Below are 20,848 nucleotides of genomic sequence, written 5' to 3' on the forward strand. Positions count from 1 at the left end.
AGTGGAGAAGGTTTTTAAAAAAATGTTTTGGTTGGGTATGAAAAAATAGTCAAAATTATTTACAATAATAACTATATTTTACTGTTTGCCTGTTGTATGCCAGGATTAGTTAATGTTACCCACCAGGGAAAAGGGAGGAAGAACATTCCAGGCAGTAGGAGAAACAATAGCACTATCAAGGATTCTGTGTCCTAGAAGGAAGTGTGATGTGCTAGTGGGGAGGTGGAGGGGAGACCAGTGGCCAGAACAAATTCTAGTGACTTGGGTGGGATCTGATTATGACTTCGAAAAAAGGACTTTACATGTGGATATACCACTGGATGTCTCTTTGGGTTTGTTTTAATAGCACAAAGAGGCTGTAACAGGGCATTCCATTTCTTGAACCATTTCTTGTCATTTAGCCTTATCTGCCCAGCTGACTTCTTACCTTCTAATGGGCAGATACTGAATCCTCTTTAGTGCCTGGGCAGGGACTCAATGCACAGGAGTGGATGCATGTGGAACACTTATAGATATAAACCACTGAGATATCAGAACTGTAAGGTTAAGATGGCGTATATTTATTTAAAAGGCATTTTTTTTTAGCACCAATAAAAGTCAGTTGTCATTTAGATGTGAAAGGAGTTAATAAGAATACCTATCTCACTGGGTTGTACGGATTTAATTAATAAATTTAAGCACTTAGATTTACAAGTGTTTTTGTTTTTATTTGTTTTTGGTACCAGAGATTGGTACGAAAAGGGGACCACTAAGCTACAACCCCAGCACCTTTTTACTTTTTATTTTGCGACAGGTTCTCTCCAAGTTGCTGTGGTTGGCCTGAACTTTTGATACTCCTGCTTTAACCTCCTGAGATGCTTGGATTAATTACTGGTGTGTGCCACCATGCCCGGCTAATTTATGCAGTAAGAATAGTATATAAACATATAGTAAGAGGTCAATTAGTATTGACTGTTGTGTGCCTACCTGTGTGGACTTTTTGCCAGAGACAGAGTTCAACTACTGTTGGGTATATAGATGATAGAAAGGAAATAAGAAAAAAGCCTTTAACCTTTGAAACCCAACATCCTTTTGGAATTGGAGGAACTGATTATATTACATGAATTGGAAGAACTGCTTATATTGCATGAACTTTTTATTTTTTATTTTATTTTTTTAGTGATTGAAAAGTATGGTTGGTGTGGAATTGTATTTCATCTGTCTGTGAGGATTGTGAGCAAGGTAGGTCCCAGGCTTATTTACTCTTCCCTGCTTCCCTTTCTTTTTCTTTTCTTTCTTTTTAATTTTGTTTTCAAGTTGTAGATGGACACAATACCTTTATTTTATTTATTTATTTATTTTTTATGCAGTGCTGAGGATCGAACCCAGTCCCTCACATATGCTAGGCAAGCGCTCTACCACTGAACCACAATCCTAGCTCCTTGCCTGCCTCCCTTTCTAATGTGTTTTCTCAGTATTTTCAGTTATACTAACCCGCAGTAGATCAGATTTGAGTATTGTATAGGGAAACATTATCTTTTGCAGTCTCATTTACCATGGTCCAATGATAATCTGTCACCATGGTTTATGTAATGTTATGGACTGTATCTAATATCTTGTTAGAATGTATTGAATCCTGAGAAATAACCAATCGAAGTTTCATGGTTATGGAATTGAACTGCTAACGCATACACATACACCAACCTCTGATTTAAACCTTAAGGGCAGAAGTTCTTGTATTGGAGCCATTTTGTAAAACCAATTTGAGTTAATGGGTAGTGAGTGACAGGCTAGCTTATTCTGGTCACGTTAAAATTCAGTAGCGTGCGTGAATGGTAAACTAAGTGCAACAAAGGGCTTGACAATAGCCAGGTCCTCAGTGGCAACATTAAATTTTGTCAATGATGACAGGATCTGTTCATCTGTAACTGCTAGAGTTTGATTTGATACAGCATGCTTGTTTTCCTATCTTAATCTCTGAGACCCGAACAAAAATATAACACATATGATTTTGGTGCACATATTTTATCTTCTGTCAGATGCCCGCAAAAAGAGATGTAGATGGCAGCTTCACACAATCCTACGAACCTGTTTTCTATCTGAACATTTCTTGTCAAAGAAAGAGCTAGTACTAGTTCATGTAGTTCTTGTTTTCTGTCACTTTCTGTTACCTTAAGTATGTTGAGATCCCCTTACTCATTGATGTGGAAGACTCCGATCACTCAGGGTGAACTTGACAGCTGAAACAACTTCACAGTTCCCCAGCCAGGAATTCTGCTAACTTACACATGGGGTTCTTGGGTTCATCAGTCTTTGGACTTTTTTTGTTGTAAGTACACTGAGAATAGCATAAATTTTTGAGACTGGCTTTCTCTCACTCATAAATAGGAACCTTTGATATATTGTTACAGGGAAAAATAGTTGAGCCACTTATAGCAAAACCAGCATGATCTTGGAATTGAAACTGCTGCCTAAGAAGGGAGAAAGAAAGAGTATTAAAGTTTAACTTCTGCAAATGAATCTGATTTGAAAATGCTTATGAAAATGATCTGGGTAGTCAGTCAGGAAATCATCATCTTACCGTTCTGCTTTTTTTTTTTTTTTTTAATATTTAGTTGTAGTTGGACACAATACCTTATTTCACTTATTTATTTTTTTTATGTGGTGCTGAGGATAGAACCCAGGGTCTTGCACGTGTGAGGCAAGCATTCTACTGCTGTGCCACAACCCCAGTCCCTGCTTTTTTTTTTTTTTAACATTTATTTTTTTAGTTGTAGGTGGACACCATATCTTTATTTTATTTTTATGTGGTGCTGAGGATCGAACCCAGTGCCTCACACTTTGTTAGGCAAGCGCTCTACCTCTGAGCCACAACCCCAGCCCCTGTTCTGCTTTTTTTATTGGGGTGATAATAATCAGAAACTATTTCATGGAATTACTAAAAAAATTAATGGAAAGGAGGGGCTGGGGTTGTGGCTCAGTGGTAGAGTGCTTGCCTAGCATGTGTGAGGCACTGGGTTCGATTCTTGGCACTCCATATAAAGAAAATAAAGGTATATTGACAACTAAAGGAAAAAATATATATGAGTTAATGGAAAGGAAAGAAAGAAATTAGCATTCACTGAATGCCAATTAAGGATTAGGCATGGTACTGTAAACTTTCCATATGTTTTTTTATTGAAATATTTCAAGTTCATCGATAGATAACACAAATTTTCAGGTCAAAGTAGATATTATTATGAAAATCAGTCTTTTGAACTGTTTTGACCTTTATTGAGCTATTTAGAGGAAATGGAATTATATCTTGTTTCATGTCATTGTCTCTGTAAAACATTGTTTTATGGAGAAGAAAATATCTGCATGAGTTAAAGAGTTTTTTTGGTTGTTGTTGTTTTTGCTTTCATCTTCTGGGCTTGCTACTTATTTAGCCAAAGGCAGGGAGAAGACTAGCAGGTCTGAAATTAGAGACACCTGTGCTGTTTTGGGAAGTTGAGACTCTTGACCCAGGGTTTGCTAAAGTTGGTGCACAGGAGGTCAGAACAGGTTAATATTTTCATAGATTAACACAAATGTGAATTGGGGTTGTTTATGGGTGTAGTTTTACTTGATCTGTTTTTGTATCTGCAAATGGAGTAAATAAAGTACTGGTGTTTTGGGAAACTTCTGCAAAAGTCCCTGAACCAATGCAAATTAATCTTCTCCAAAATACCCCTAAATTCCCCATTTGTCTATTGCAACTGGCTGAGGGTATTGACTATTGTCATCATGTTTGTAAAGAAATTAGCACACAGTTTTTTAAAAACAATTGTAAATTTGATTTTCTTCTGTTAAATTTTCTCCTGAAAATTTTCTCTCATTGGAGGTACCATTTCAGTGTCCTTCAGTCCATAGGTACTAATTGTAGACTCAGAATAGTTAAGTTCTCTCCTGGATGATATGATATTAAGTTGAAATGTTCCTTCTCCTTATTCTATAGTTAGGGTTTCCAAATTTTCCCCCTACTATTAAAATGGTGAACTTTCATTGTGGTCAGAGCAAGTTGTATAGAGACACATTGCTTTCCTTTCTGGGGCTAAAATGGACACATTAATACTTTTTAATCTATGAAATTTCTCATTGTTTTTTCCTGTCTTTTGAATGAATTACTGTATTTTTCTTCTTGGCTACTTCCCTTTTATGATTTAGTCAGAGAAATCTTAATGCAAATTTTCTTTCTTGCTTTGGGGAATAAATGACACTTAAAAACTCAACTTTATTGAGATACAACTTACATAGTACAAAATTCACTTGTTCGAAGTATACATATCATGTTTTTTTAAAATTTTTTTCTTTTTAGTTATATGGACACAATACCTTTATTTTATTTTTATTTTTATGTAGTGCTGGGGATCGAACCCAGTGCCTCATGCATGCTAGACAAGCGCTCTACCACTGAGCCACAACCTCGGCCCCCGTATCACTGGTTTTTAGTAAATTAATGGAATTATGCAACCCCACTCCAGTGTTAGATTTCCAGCACCCCAAACAGATATTTTCTGCCTTTTAACTTCCTTTCAAGTTATTCACAAATTTCATTAAATTTGTTATCAAATTTAATTTCCTTCTGAGTTTTCTGCCATTGTATCTCACAGCATGATCATCACAGATTTTATGCCAAATTCTTGTGCAAAAAAAGTGGGGTGCGACGATTACATGATGCTTTAAAAAATTTTTTTTCTTACTAAAGAGTCTCTTTTCGCAGCTGTTCAGCAAATATGATCACCTTGAGCTTGAAGCCTGAGGAATAATTTCTATATATTTATGTATAAGCATAATCAGAAAAAAAATGCTTTGTTTGTCAGTGTTTTGCTGGCAGACCAACAGCTATGGTGGGAAGATGAGAGTCTCATGTGGGCTCCTTACCGCATTGGCTGGGTTGACTGATGATATGGGTGGTACTGTGGCACTCTCAACACCTGCGCAGAAGTAGAACCAGTACGCGTGCTTGTAGAGCTCTGGGTCAGCGGTGCAGGGCATAAGTGGACAAATGCACACCCACATGCCACTGGGGAGTATGTTGCTGTCCTGTTCACCTTTTAAGTGAAGTGAGGGACAGATATTGACTGTGTGGTGATTATTCCATGAAACGTTATAAACCAGTTATTGGACTGAAAAAACAGGGTGTGACAATTAAGCCAGGAAATAATTGTCTTCCTATTATGTGTCTTCTTTGCCCCTCTTATTTGCATATTAGTTTCTTATTGCTTATCAGACATAACACTCTTACCATTTTTATTCCATTTTCTCACCAGTTTTTACAAAGTAGAACTTTTCTTGAAAAGATAGGATTTAACTTTTATTCAGTTATTTTTTCCTTGGAAAACATTCCATATACTTCATACCCCTTCTAAAAGGTTTTTATGTCAACTTCATTTTCAATTAATTAATTAATTCATTATTATTATTATTATTATTATGTTTTTTGCAGTGCTGGGGATCCAGCCCAGGTCTTCATATACGCCTGGTGAGTGCTCTACCACTGAGCTATATCCCTAGTCTATGTATTTATTTATTTATTTTATTACTATTTTTATTTTTAATATTTTTGGTTAATGGACACAGTAACTTTATTTTGCTTATTTTTTTTATGGGGTGCTGAGGATCGAAGCCAGTGTCTCATTCGTGTGAGGCAAGTGTGTGCAAGGCAAGTGCTCTACCACTGAGCCACAACACCAGCCCAATATTTATTTTTATAGGAAATAGTTTATTTGATTACTTTTCTTTGTGCATACAGACCAGGTATTTGTAGATTTGGAAAATTCTGCTCTTTGCATCAGTATTTAGTTGCTCAGTAAGTAAGGTAATGAATACTGTACATCTGAACTTTTATCTTTTATTATTATAATTGTTCTGTTTTAATGTTATTGTTAATCTCTTACTATGCCTAATTTATACATTAAATTTTAACATAGGTATATATGTAAGGGAAAAAACTTAGGGTATATAGGGTTCAATACTATTTAAGATTTCAGGAATCCACTGGGGATAATAATAAAAGGTAATAAAAGACAAGTTCTTTCCTGTTTAAAAATAATTTCCTTCAATGTTCTTTGCCTCTACACCAAGCACTAGAGATTGAACCCAGGGACACTCTAGTACATATCTACATCCCCAGCCCTATATACTTTTTATTTTGAGACAGGGACTTGCTAAGTTCCTGAGCCTGGCTGCAGACTGAATCCTTCTGCCTCTGTCTCTCAGGTGGCTGGGATCACCAGCCTGGGCCACTGCATACTGGCTGCTAGTCGTCTTATGTGTGTCTTGGAACAATAGCTCTTAACAAGGTGCCTGTGATTATGTGGACTTGAACCCTGGCTCAATAGTTATTAACTTCTCTAAACCTCTGTATTCTGTATAACTGGAGGAAAAATAAACTTGTTGCAAGAATTAAATAGGCATTTGGCGCTATTTCTGGTCACAGATAGTGAGGGATATATTTATTTATTTATTTTTAATATCATAATTTTGTTTATTTTTATGTAGTGCTGAGGATCGAACCCAGTTCCTCACACCTGAGAGGCAAGCGCTCCACCACTGAGCTACAACCCCAGCCCTATCTTTATTTTTCTTAATCTGATATAACTTGTCACATAATACTTGGTGACTTTTCACCTTAAATCTGTGCTCTGAATATGTGTACATACACATGGAAATGCATGTGTAGACTTTGCTCAGGTAATGAGATACTTCTTCTGTAATTATCTCTGTCCCATCTCTTTCCCATCTTTCCTTCATGATACTTGGGGTAAAGGTAGATTCACTTTTTAAAAAAAATTTTTTTTAGTTATTGATGGACCTTTATTTATTTATATGCTCTGCTGAGAATTGAACCCAGTGCCTCTCACATGCTAGGCAAGCACTCTACCACTGAGCTATGACCCCAGGCCCTAGATTCACTTTTAATTTAGTATGCTTGTAGAATCCATATGTTAGCCATTTTTCCCCTTAAATATCTGTGTTTGCTGCATACCATTTTGAAAATAACACACAGGAAATGCCGACTGCTCAGATGATGGCAAATCATACTGCTTCAGACTGCATTATTTGAATGGATACCTTGGGAATGCATGAAGGCATTGATGGCTGCCTTACATCTCTGCCCTGAGTTCATTATATGGCCTTCAGTTGATCTAAGGAGATTATCAATTAATTTTTCAGTGGTTCTCAATGGGAAAGGTACCATGTCTGTAGAAAGTATTTGGAAAAGTATTGGGGGCGTGTTTGGTTGGTAAGTGGTCAGGGACCAGGGATGATTGTCTAAGTGGTATTGCCCACATAAAATGCTAAGAATATTGCTGTTCAGAAATTGAACTAAATGGACTTCATAGATTGGTAATGTTTTATTTTATTATATTTATTTTAAAAAGTTGTTGCTTAAAGAAGGAGGATTTTTTTTTTAAAGAGAGAATTTTTATTTATTTATTTTTATTTATTTTTTTTTAAATTTACTTATTTATTTATTTTAGTTTTAGGCGGACACAACGTCTTTGTTTGTATGTGGTGCTGAGGATCGAACCCGGGCCGCACGCACGCCAGGCGAGCGCGCTACCACTTGAGCCACATCCCCAGCCCCAGAATTTTTAATATTTATTTTTTAGTTTTCGACGGACACAACATCTTTGTTTATATGTGGTGCTGAGGATCGAACCCGGGCCGCACGCATGCCAGGCGAGCGCCCTACCGCTTGAGCCACATCCCCAGCACAAGAAGGAGGATTTTTGAAAGAATCTTTCAGAGCTGTAATATATAATCTCTGAATTCTTCAAGGAGAATTAGTCCATATATTCCCATTTGAGGGAGGTATTTTCCTGAAGATTCTGAAGGGATTTGCCATTATGAATGTTTTTTGGTGGTATTTAATTCCTAACATTAGGAGTAGTTGAATGGTTGAAATGGTTTGGTGATTTAAAAAATAGGCATGTATGGGCTGGATTGTGGCTCAGCAGTAGAGTGCTTGCCTAGCACGTGTGAGGCACTGGGTTCGATCCTTAGCATCACATAAAAATAAGTAAAGATATTAAAAAAAAAAAGAAATTGGCATGTATTCCTTCAGTAATCTGTGTATCTTCATAGTTGATGGAAATAACATAATTTTTGCCTGGCATTCCAGTGATACCTGAATATTGCTTGCATTGTTCTCTCTCTTTCCCTTCTTTTAAGGGCAAATAATGTATTTGTTTGGCAGATTGATAAGATTTTTATTAGATATGTAATTAAACTTGTTGTAGCTTGTTTCACTTGAACCTAATGTAGGACTTTGACACAAATTTTAGGTACTCTTAGGTTTCAACTACCACTTTTATTAATATTAATATTTAGGGCAGTGTTTCTGAAACATTTTTGTCTGTGACTCAGAGTTCAAGATAACATTTTATAGCTGGGCATGGTGGCACATGCCTATAATCCCAGCAATTTGGGAAACTCAGTTGGGAGAATTGCAAGTTTGAGACCAGCTTTGGCAATTTAGTGAGACCCTCACCAACGTAGTGAGAGCCTGTTTCAAAATAAAAAAGGACCTGGGATGTATTCTGTGGTACAATCCCTACTGCCCCCATATATATATATATTTTAGATTTAGACCCAATATATCATAAGTATATAGATACCTGAAAAAAAAGTTTTATGAAATAATATCTTTTTATATATGGTACATTCTGATCATTTCTATTTTTTAAAAAAATTTATTTTTTAGTTGTAGGTGGACACACAATCTTTATTTATTTTTATATGGTGCTGAGGATTGAACCCAGTGCCTCATGTGTGCTAGGTGAGTATGCTACCACCGAGTCACAACCCCAGCCCTGATCATTTCTATTTTATTTCATTAATTAATTACAAAATGTAGACCTTGGCCAAAATGTGAACAGTATATTATGAATGCAGCTAAAAAAATTTATTGCTTTAGAATATATGTTCATGAGCTTCTAATGCAAGCTTTACAATATATCCCAAGCCTGTTTCTGACATCTGCCCCACTAATGTTTCTGAATAGTGCACTTCATCTCCTCTTGGATGTATCCTGCAGCTTCCTGGTTATACTCCCTGCTTCCTCATGTGCTGCCCTCACCCACTCTCTTTTCCTTTCAGCTGTCTGCTTGATGCTTTTAAAATATTACTCTGGTCGTAACATAACCAATGCCAATAACCTTTTCTTTTTAATTTTTTTCTTCTAGTAAAATATGCATAAGATTTACCATTTTAATAATTTTTAAGTTCACTAGTACTAAACACATTCATAATACTGTGTAGCCGTCACTACCATTTATCTGCATAACTCTTTTTCATCTTCTAAAACTAAACTCTGTACCTCTAAACAATAATTGCCCGTTTCTTTTTCTTTTTTCTTTTTTTGGGTGTGCTGGGGGATTGAATCCAGGATTTTGTGCATGCAAGACAAGTACTCTACCAACTGAGCTATATCCCCAGCCCCCAACTCCTCATTTCTTGTGCATTGCCTGGCTTGTTTTATTGATCCACATTTTCTTTCAGACTGGCAGGAGCAGCTCTGGGTTTGTTGTTGTAATTCACTTATTTATTTTTATAAGTGGATGTGTGGAGAGATTGTGTGGAGCACTTTAAAAGACAAGATTATGCTGAAACAAACAGCCTAATTTCTTTTTTTCTTTACAACAGTATGGTACTATTGAAAGGCTGAGTTGGGAGACCCATGGCTTGGGTTCTTTTCCTGACTTTTCCACTAATTCATTTGGTGACCTTGGGCAGATTGCTTATAACCTTTCTAAGCTTTAGTTTCTTCATCATCTGAAGCCATTGGATACTTTAGATTTTTTTAAGACCCCCAAATCCAGAAATTCCATCATCTTTGGACAAAGTTTTAAGGCAATAGAAGAGTCTGTTTCTCTCTTCATCCTTCCTTTCTCCAATCTCCTATAATCTGAATGATTACAAGAAAAATAAATTTAAATCGGTCACACTTGATTATTGTGATGGAGTGATTTCAGAATTGTGATTATAAAATAATATAGACATATAAAGTGCTATGTAGATTTCAAATATTATGTGTACCTCTATGAGGGGTGAAAATGTAGATAAGCAGTTTCTTCCAGTGCACTTTCTGTGACCTGCTATGGGGTCACAGTCATAAGCTCCACCTAGCGAGTCTTTTGAGCTCTGCTTTATTCTGCCTGGCTAATTCCTTGCAGCATTCTCTTTGTAATTGTTTTGTGCCTTGAGTGCTTAATGCATCCAGAGGGTAAATCTGGGGAATTCATTTGCTTTGAGGATGGGAAACCCTCCCTTTTCAGCCTACAGAGGTTTTGCAGGAGAATTTAGCACCAGAAAAGAAGTTTGCCAAAGTTATGACTCCTGTGAGCTGGCTTCTTCCTAGCCATGTTGGTAACTATATGGTTTTATCATTACACATTGTGTTTTTCACTAAACATTGTAGCATTTTTTCTGAGATGCTAGTAAGCTGTCCTGTCACTGTAATCACCTTCAAATTATTGATAGGATTGGTAGACATCTGTTAAAATTCTATGAAAATAGGCAAAACAAGGCTCTGTTTTTTTAATAAGAAAGGGCATTTGTAATAGAGCTCTTTGGTGGCAACTCTGGCTCTTCATGCTCTTTCATCGACCCATTCATTTTTAAAAAATATTTATTTTTTAAGTTTTAGGTGGACACAATATCTTTATTTTACATTTATGTGGTGCTGAGGATTGAACCTAGTGCCTCTTGTGTGCTAGGCAAGCTCTCTGCCACTGAGCCACAACCCCAGACCCGACCCATTCATTTCAATAGACCTTTTTTTAAAAAACAAAACCAGCACCAAAACCAAAAAAGCCTCATTTGGTAAAAGAAAGAGAATTAATACCCTAAATCTATTAACTAGTTCAGTCCAACAAGCAGTGGTCATGCCCTTATTACCATTGTAGAGCCTAAAGACTCTATGTTGAGCTCACCACATTGCTATCAGCCTTTTTTCCCCAAACAGAATAGTAAGGTGCATTTTCTCTGACTATAAGTAAAATAAGTAAAATAATTTCAAAGGAGCTAATGGGATTCATTGATTATTAGGTGAGTTTATCCTGATTTGCAAACAAGTTGTCCCTTTTGCAGAATTAAAGTTTGACAGCTTTCCATTGTAGAGAAGGATGTGTATGTATAGGTGTGTAAGGGTTAAGAGCTTTATTCTGTGGCAGACGTGAAGGAATTGACATTGGGAAATTTTTTAGACTATGAATAAGAGTAAATTGATGCATTTCTCTTGGGAAGAGGATTAAGGTAACTCTTTAGTTGTTCAACACTCTGATATATGTCATAATCTGAGATTTGCCTAAAGTTAGATGGTATAATATAGTTACCATGTGACCCAACAATTATACTCCTAATTATATATTCAAGAGAATTGATAACATATGTTGACACAAAAACTTGTACATGAATGTTTATAACAGCATTCTTTGTAATAGATAAAAAAGGGAAATAACCCTAATGTCCATTAACTGACTGATGGTACCCTGTGCTATAGATATATAGTTGAATATTATTTGGTAATGAAAAGGAATGATGTACCTATACATGATTCAACATGGATGGACCTTGAAAACATGCTAAAGGAAAGAAGCCTGTCATATTATGTAATCCCATTTTTTTGGTGACATATCCAGAACAGACAAATCCATAGAGACAGAAAGTAAATTGTGGTTGCTGGGGGCTGGAATAAAGAAGAATGGAGCTGGGTGCTGTTGTGCACACCTGTAATCCCAGCTCTTTGGGAGGCTGAGGCAGGAGGAATCGTGAGTTCAAAGCCAGCCTCAGCAACTTATCGAGGCCCTAAGTAACTCATTGAGACCCTGTCTCTGAATAGAATACAAAAAAAAGGGCTGGGTGTGGCTTAGTGTTAAGCGCCCCTGAGTTCTATCTTTGGTACCAAAAAAAAAAAAAAAAGAAAAGAAAAAAAAGAATGGGGAATGGCTACTAACAGATACAGGATTTCTTTTTAGAAAAAAACCAAGAAGATGTTCTGGTATTATATAATGTTACTGTTTATATGACTTTGTAAATATACCCAAACCATTGAATTGTGCACTTTGAAAGGGTGAGTTTTATAGCAGGTGAATTGTATTTCGTTAAAGCTGATATTTCAAAAATAGGCCAAAATTGTCTGTATTGGTAACATATTTTTTTTGCTTAGTGCTATATGAAATTTTGACAAGTGGTATACCTTGATCAAAGATTCCTGATAATAGCCAGGCATAGTGGAGCATGCTTGTAATACCAGCTGCTTGGGAGGCTGAGGCAGGAAGATTGCAAATTCAAGGCCGGCCTCAGCTACTTAGTGTGACCCTGTCTCAAAAAATAAAAAGGGCTGGGGAGGTAGCTTAGTGGTAGAATGCCTCTGGATTTAATCCCCAGTACCAAAACAAAAGTTCTGTGATATCTTCATTTCCCTAAATAATAATTGAAAGATTTTTTTTTTTGTTCTGTTAAAGGATTGAATTAGAGATTTATTTATTTAGCATATTTATTTAGTGCTGGGGAATGAACTCAGGGCCTCACAGTTAACTAGGCAAACAGTCTACCACTGATCTGTAGCCTCAGCCCTGAATGTGAGACTTAAAATTTATTAGCATTCTGATGAATACAGGAAAGGAATAAGTTGCATATTTTATTTTATTTTTAATTTTTTTGGGGGTAGTACTGGGGGTTGAACTCAGGGGCACTCAACCACAGAGCCACATCCTAGCCCTATTTTGTATATTATTTAGAGACAGAGTCTCACTGAGTTGCTCAGCACCTCACCTTTGCTGAGGCTGGCTTTGAACTTGAAAGCCTCCTGCCTCAGCCTCCTGAGTCGCTGGGATTACAGGTATGCTACACCATGCCCAGCAAAATTTACCTTTTGAAAGTGTACAGTTTACTGGTTTTTTAGTATATTCTCAGGGTTGTTCAACTATTGTCCAATTCCAGAATATTTTCATTGCCTGAAAGTGAATCTCTGTACCCATTAGCAATTACTTTCTGACCCCCTTCACCTAGCACCAAATAGCTACTAACCTACTTTCTGTCCATGGCTTTGCTTATTCTGGATATTTTTTTTTTTTTTTTTTAAATATTTATTTATTTATTTTAGTTTTCAGTGGACACAACATCTTTGTTTGTATGTGGTGTTGAGGATCGAACCCGGGCCGCACGCATGCCAGGCGAGCGTGCTACCGCTTGAGCCACATCCCCAGCCCTGGATATTTTATATAAATGTACTAATGCAGCATGTGGTCTTTTGTATCTGGCTTTTTCATTTAGCATAATGCTTTTAAGGTTCTTCCATGTTGTAGTAAGTGTAACTACTTCATTGAGAAAATTCACAAATCATATAATTCACTCACTTAAATGTACAATTTAATGGTTTTTAAATATATTCACAGATATGTACAACCATTACCACAGTCGATTTTAGAACATTTTAATCACTTCAAAGGGAGACTATACCATTATTTAGCTTTTGTCTCCCCAGCCTCCTGTTCACACCCCTCCCCCCATATAAAGGGCCATTAATCTACTTTCTGTCTCTATAGATTTTTGTTTAATGTGAATAGAATTATATAATTTGTGGGCTCTGGTTTGTCCACATCCTTGTTTTAATCTGACTTTTTGGTTTTAGCAATTGTACTGGGTGTGAAATGTAACTCATTATGGCTTGGTTAATATTCCCTAGTGACTAATGATGTTGAGCATCTTTTGATGTGTTTCTATTATCCATTTGTATGGTTTCTTTAAAGAAGTGTGTATTTAAATTCAAACTCATTTTAAAATTGGATTATTTGTCTTAAATTGTAAGAGTTTTTTAATATATATTCAGGTTTATAATCCCTTATCAGAAAATATAATTTGTAAATTATATCTATATTCTCTCATTCTATGCTTTTGTTTTCCCCCCACCTCTTGATGGTATCCTTTGATGCACAATACTTAAATTTTGATTTACTTTTTTTGGGTGTTTATGCTCTGTCATATCTAGGAAACTTGCTAATGAAGGTCTTAAAGACTGTTGTCCATGTTTTCTTATAAGAATTTTGTAGTTTCAACTCTTATATTTAGATCTTCAATCTATTTTGAGTTAATATTTATATATGGTGTGAGGTCGGAGGTCTAATTTCATTCTTTTCATTGGACATCATTTTCCTAGCCCCTTTTCTTGAAAAGTAGTTAAATGTTCAGTTTTTCTGGTACATTTTGTGAAAACAATTTTTTGTTGATGAGACTATTCTTTCCTCACTGAATTGTCTTGGCATAAATTGCTCATCAGTGTGATAATTAAATTTGGGTTAGGTTAATTTTTTTAGTTTGGTCTTTGAGGTTTGTTCTGAGCCCAGTTCCCCTCTTTGGTTCTCACTGGTAAGTCCTTATGATTAGTTTATTGCTTTTAACTAATAGGAAGATGCCTTTAGGCCTGAACTTCCCCACAGTCTTGTTTCAAAGTCATTTGCTTTGGGAAGGACTTTTGAGCTTTCTTGTCTTATGGATGACCTCTGCCCCAGACATGTTTCTGAATCATTACTTTGAACATCGGCCAGGGGTCAGCTTTTGGTCTTTTTGGTTTGTTTCTTATGGTGTGGAACTTTTGCCTGATGAGAGAGCTGGGGAGAGTGTGACTGGGGCCTCAGTGTTCTTAGACTCTTGGTCCTTGGATAGAGCCTCTTTCTGAAGGTGGGGACTGGTTGGAGAAAGGGAGCCCCTTATCTCCTGGTCCTAGTGAGCAGGAATTGAGTCTCCTCAACTTGAAGTTGTAGATGACGAGCAGTGTGGTAACCTACTCCTTCTGGTACTGCTCTGAAGCTGAGGAGAGGAGGAATGCTCTCCTCTGGCCACTCTCACTAGCCTGGAGTGGTGTTTCCTGTAGGCCAAGAATGAGTAAATCATAGCTCAAATGCTGCAGACTCCCGCTGTGACTGAGTTTTAATAGATTCTCTTGAGTAAATACTTGACTATTTGTAGAGATTTTAAATAGTTGTTTTTCTTCAACAGTTTTCACCAGCATTGCTTGTTTTCCTGGGGAGTGTGTTTATGGAGTCCTCTTGCTGAGATCCAGGAAGTGGAACTCTGTGATGAACCTCACACTCTCTTTGGGATTGATACCAGTTTAGTTTCAATAGTATACATCTCTGCTTCTGTGGCTCTGTCCCTGCTGCCTTGTGCTGCTATTGTCACAATTTCATTTTTATCCATTGTGTGTTCAAAAGTTCAGATTTATGATTCTTGCTTTTTGCATTTGTCTGTTAAGACAGTGGAAACAAGAGAAACAAAAATGCATTTGTGCTGTCTTTTTTATTTACGTGTATAGTTATCAGTGATCAGTATCAGTGATCTTTACTTTTTTGTGTGTATTGAGTTTCTCTATAGATTGTTTTCATTTCAACCTGAAGGACTACTTCTAGTATTTCTTATAGGTCATATCTACTAGCAAAAAAACTCTTCTCAATTTTATTTTTCTGGAAATGTCTTCATTTTTCCTTCAGTGTTGAAAGATAATGTTGATAGGATCCTTGGTTGCCCTCCCATCACCCCCTTGAGAACTTTGGGTTTATTATCCCACCGCTTTCTTGCTTCCTGGTTCCAATCCCTTATGTATTATTAGTTGCTTTTTAAAATTATTATTTTTTTTAGTTGTAGTCAGACACAATACCTTTATTTTATTTATTTATTTTTTGTGTGGTGCTTATGATTGAACCCCAGGGCCTTGTACATGCTAGGTGAGTGCTCTACCGCTGAGCCACAAGTTTAGCTCATGAGTTGCTTTTTAAACTTTTTTTCAAGATTTTCTCTTTTTGTAGTTTGATTATGATGTGTGGGTGTGAATCTCTTTTAGTTTATCCTACTTGAAGTTCATTGAGTTTCTTGAAAGTATGAATTAATGTTCTTCATAAAGATGGGGACGTTTCACCATTATTTCAAGTATTCTTTCTCTCCTGCCCTGAGATTTCATTGTGTACATGTTGGTATGATTTCAGTTGCTCTATCTTCAAGTTCACTGATTTTTCTTTTTTTCATGCCTGTCTAAATTTGCTTGAATGCCTGTAGGGAAGTTTAATTTCAATTATTGAACTTTTCAACTCCAGAACTTGTTTGGTTCTTTTCTATAATTTCTGAGTTTTTATTAATAGTCTTTATTTGGTGAGACATCATTCTCATTCTTTCCATTGTGGGTTTTTTTTTTTTTTATGATTACTTTAAGCTCTTTGAAGATATTTGAAACAGCTGATTTAAAATCTTTGCCTAGTAAATCCAAAGTTTGGTCCTCCTCAGGGATGGTTGTCACTGTTTATGGCATGCACTTTCCATTTTCTAAACTATACTGGCTGTCCAAACTCCAATTACGCAGTCTGTATGCTAGCCAGCAAGAAGAAAGGGTGAAGACAGACACCCTCTTAACCATACTTCCTAGAAATCTCATATGCCTTGGTCTTAGAGCCCATTGGTCAGAGTGTTATCATATAATTGCACCTAATTTCAAAGAAGGCTGGAAATTGTAGTAAATCAAGTAAGTGAGGTTATTCTTTCCCTGGATCTTTTATTATTAAGGAGGACAGAAAAGGGATTTATGGTATAATTAGAATTCTGCTTTTTTACTACAGTCTATCTCTCATCTCGGCCTACTACTCTTCTTAATACACACATGTACACACACACACCTCCAAGGTGAGCTACCCAGTATTTTGTTTGGCTGCTGCATGCAGCTGAAAGTTCAGGATGTCTGGGTAATGTGCAGTCTTCTTTGTCAGGTGTGGTTCAGGGTCTATAAGCTAGAAGACAAGATAATTGCTCCCCAAACCGTTAGTGTACATAAGTGTGATAGAATATAGGAAGTAACAAGAAAAGATTATCATCATTTAGGAAAGAGAGATTTAGTAACAGAAGAGTCACTGGTCTGAAGCAGTTACTAAATGCTACTGTGTAGGATATTTGAAGACCTTCTGTCCACAGACTAATAAACTCCTGTGTTAAACATTATTTTTAAACCTGAGGACTCTGGTCTTTTACATACTCACCTTGGTGTCTCCTGCCCTACCTTAACTTAATGACAGTTCAGGCCATCTGAAACAATGGGCTTCTGTGAGAAAGCAATGCTAACTCTCTCTGCCTTTGGGGAGGACAAAGTTTGGTCCTCCTCAGGGATGGTTGTCATTGTTGTCACTGTTTTCGGCATGACCTTTCCATCTTCTAAACTACAGTTGCTGTCTAGGCTCCAATTATGCAGTCTATATGCTAGTCAGCAGGAAGAAAGGCTGAAGACAGACACCCTCTTAACTGTTCTTCCTAGAAATCTCATATGCTGCTGCTTTCTTTTTGGTGGTGGAGCTGGAGTTTGAACCCAGGGCTAGGCTTGTGCTCTACCACTGAGCCATACCTCCAGCCCCACTTTCTGCTTCTTATTGATAGTTTCTGCTACGCATTTTTTCCCCCAGTACTGGAGATTGAACCTAGGGCTTCACACATCCTAGGTAAACACTGAACCACTGGGCTGCATTCCCAGCCCCACTTTTTTGGTGCCATCTAAGACATCTGAGTTACTAAATTCAGATGGTTCTTCTCTTAGATATGGATCTTCAGTGCACTTCCTTTTTCCTTAGTCAATTTGGAACCTTTCCATTTTAAGATGTATGTATATCATCAACAAAATATTCAAAGATTCTCATGCTGCTGGTGTGCATTTGTTTTTGGTTATCTGTACCATGCTCTTGCCTATGCAGATGACTTCAGAATACATAGCCCTGATTGTGGACTTGTGTACTGGGTCATTTTTATGAATTTTTACAATAATTGCTCTTAGATTTAGTTTCAGAGTTGAAACTGTTGTAGTGCTATGGAGAGCACTTTTTTTTTTTTCTCTTTTTAAAAGTGGTACTAGGGATGGAACCCAGGACCTTGTGTATGATAAACAAGTGCTCTACCATTGAGCCACATCCCCAGCCCTAGAGAACACTTGTTGTTTTGAAAACACGTGTTGGTTAACAATGGTTATGCTTCTCAGAAATGTGTTGTTAGGCCATTTTGTTGCCATCCGTATCATAGAGTGCGCTTATACAAACTATGGGATTACTGTCATATATATAGTCTGTTGTTGATCAGAGTGGTGGTGGTGGTATGTGGGGCATGATGGTATTTTTCTTTTTTCTTTTTTTTTTTGGTTTAGAATAGGAACATCTTTACCTCAACTATTCTCCTCTTTGTTTCAAAGCTTTAAATGTAATTGTGTGGAGTTTAACATTGTATTAGACTATCTGTTACATTTTATTCCAGAAATTCTCAGCACCTTTTTTAGAATATTAATTGGGTAAGAGTAATACTATTTGAAGCAAGAGGCTGTCAGAAGGAATAATAATGAGCCATGACTTAGAAGCTATTTTTATTTAAATTGTCAAGGTGTATTATGTTTTCAGAGGTTCTCTGTTTATTGAAGACTTTAATAATCATGAGAAAATGAAAAGGCATTTTAAACCACAATCTTTTTTTTTTTTTTAAGGATTTTTTAACACAATACCTTTAATTAATTAATTAATTAATTAATTAAATTTTCTGTGGTGCTGAGGATTGATCCCAGGGCCTCGCACATGCCAGGCGAGTGCTCTACCACTGAGCCATGACTTCAGCCCATTAAACCACAAATTTTGTTCTGTATTCCATGAAGGTAACTTGAAGAGCCATTGCTTTTTATTTTTTTTTAAATTTATTTTTTAGTTGTAGTTGGACACAACTCCTTTATTTCACTTGTTTATTTATTTATTTTTTATGTGGTGCTGAGGATCAAACCCAGGGTCTCGCACGTGTGAGGTGAGCACTCTACCACTGAGCCACAACCCCAGCCCCCCCTCCCCGCCATTGCTTTTTTATGTAACTAATATTACCAGAGTAGATTAGTGTGGTTTTTACAATTGAAGTATAATCCGAAGAATAATTCATGAATGCTGGTCACTACCTTAGTGTCTTAGCTCTAATGTTGTCATCAGTGTGTCCTTTGTACCACTAGTTGCTCAGTATGGCACCAGTAGGTGCTCTGGAGCTGCAAAGCTGACCTCTTCTGGGGACCTGCAGACACTTTGCAGCCTTGAATAGACACTGCTGTCTGTACATATGTTGTATTTGGATGCCTCTCCCAAATTTTGACAGTTTCTTTTTTTTCTTTTTATAGCAAGATAGTTTATTCCCAGGGTTCACAAATATTTGATCAAGAATTTAGGAAAATCTTCATGATTTCTCTTACGAAGTAAGAGCATGTTCTTTGTCATACTGGCAGAAAGCTCATTGGGAAACCTAAAGATATGAGGCTGCCGGCACTGGGAAGTAGGGCTTCTCTTCAAACACTCCATTGTAGTGTGGAAACAAAGCCCAGCACTGTGATCATTGTCCTGTCTTTCAACTCTGCCTGCCTTCATTCTGGTGAGGTTTGTTTCAACAGGTTTTTCATTCCAAAGTTAATGTTAAAAAACGATTTTCTTTTATATTAGTCATACCTGAACAGGTATCACTATGGCAGATACTATATCACAGATTTTCTGTGACAACATTTCAAATTGTCCTGGCTTCTTAGTGTGCAGGGATACAGTTTAAGAGTAGAAATGTGTGAAGAATTCTTTTAAAATTTTTATTAATATATTTTTTAAGTTGTAGATAGACACAATACCTTTATTTAATTAATTTATTTATTTGTATGTAGTGCTGAGGATCAAACCCAGTGCCTCACGTGTGCTAGGCAAGTGCTTTTTCACTGAGCCACAACCCCAACCCTGAAGAATTCTTAACCTGAAAATTATTTCATAATGGATTGCATGATTTTGGAGGGAATATACAAAATATGTTCAGATTGTATTTAAATATAGTTAGGTCTTTTATACATGGCATATGGACTTATAAATATCCATAACTTTGTCTTTTAGAGAAGAAATGTCTAAAAGACAAATAGAATTCCACATTGAAAAATTGAAGCACATTTGAACACCATAGAAGACGAATTGGGAATTGTGAGGATAGCCTTTTTTTGGGGTGGGGCGGGGCGTGGGGTGGGTACTGGGGATTGAACTAAGGGATATTCAACTACTGAGTCATATCCCCAGCCCTTTTTCTTTTTCTTCTTTTTTTTTTTGATTATTAGATATTTTATTCAAATTTATTTTATTTACTCTCATTCATAAATTTACTCTCATAAATCAAATTTTTTTCAGAATTCTTTATTTAAAGGACATATACTTTTTATTCTTTTTTAAGTTTACATGACAGTAGAGTATATGTTGATATAAAGTTATTCCTGTTATGGCTAATATTCCATCATATTTCCTTTATCCATTCATCTGTTCTTTTTCTTTTTTTAATATTTATTTTTTAGTTATAGATGGATACAATATCTTTATTTTTATGTGGTGTTGTTGAAGATCAAACCCAGTGCCTCATGCATGCTAGGCGAGTGCGCTACCTCTGAGCCACAACCCCAGTACCCCCAGCCCTTTTTCTTTTTCTCTTTTTTAAAATTTATTTTTAGTTTTTGGTGGACACAACATCTTTATTTTTATGTGGTGCTGAGGATCAAACCCAGCGCCCCGCGCATGCCAAGCAAGCACGCTACTGCTTGAGCCACATCCCCAGCCCCCCCCTCAGCCCTTTTTCTATTTTGAGACAGGGTCTTAATAAGTTGCTTTGGACATTGGTAAGTTGCTGAGGCTGGCTTTGAACCTGCGATCCTCCTGCCTCAGCCTTCTAAGCTGCTGGGATTACAGGTGTGTGCCACTGTGCCCAGCAGGATAGCCTATCTTTAATGTTTATATGCATGAATAAAACTCAAAGAATGTAATGAAGTCATCTTTTCCAAAAAGTACTT

At 36.6% G+C, this 20,848-nt stretch overlaps 1 protein-coding gene across 1 annotated transcript in view; it reads left to right on the top strand.

Moving 5' to 3' along the window:
- The first annotated feature begins 710 nt into the window (after window positions 1-710).
- The window catches only part of Mrtfa (myocardin related transcription factor A), a 136,765-nt gene continuing 116,627 nt past the window's right edge, over window positions 711-20,848 (top strand). The window contains exons 1-2 of the mRNA XM_048803099.1: window positions 711-873; window positions 1,160-1,221. Coding sequence (XP_048659056.1) covers window positions 855-873; window positions 1,160-1,221 — 81 coding nt within the window. The 5' untranslated portion in view covers window positions 711-854. The remainder of the gene's footprint in view (window positions 874-1,159; window positions 1,222-20,848) is intronic.

This window comes from Marmota marmota, unplaced genomic scaffold (assembly GCF_001458135.2).
Source record: "Marmota marmota marmota unplaced genomic scaffold, marMar, whole genome shotgun sequence".
Lineage (NCBI taxonomy): Eukaryota > Metazoa > Chordata > Mammalia > Rodentia > Sciuridae > Marmota > Marmota marmota.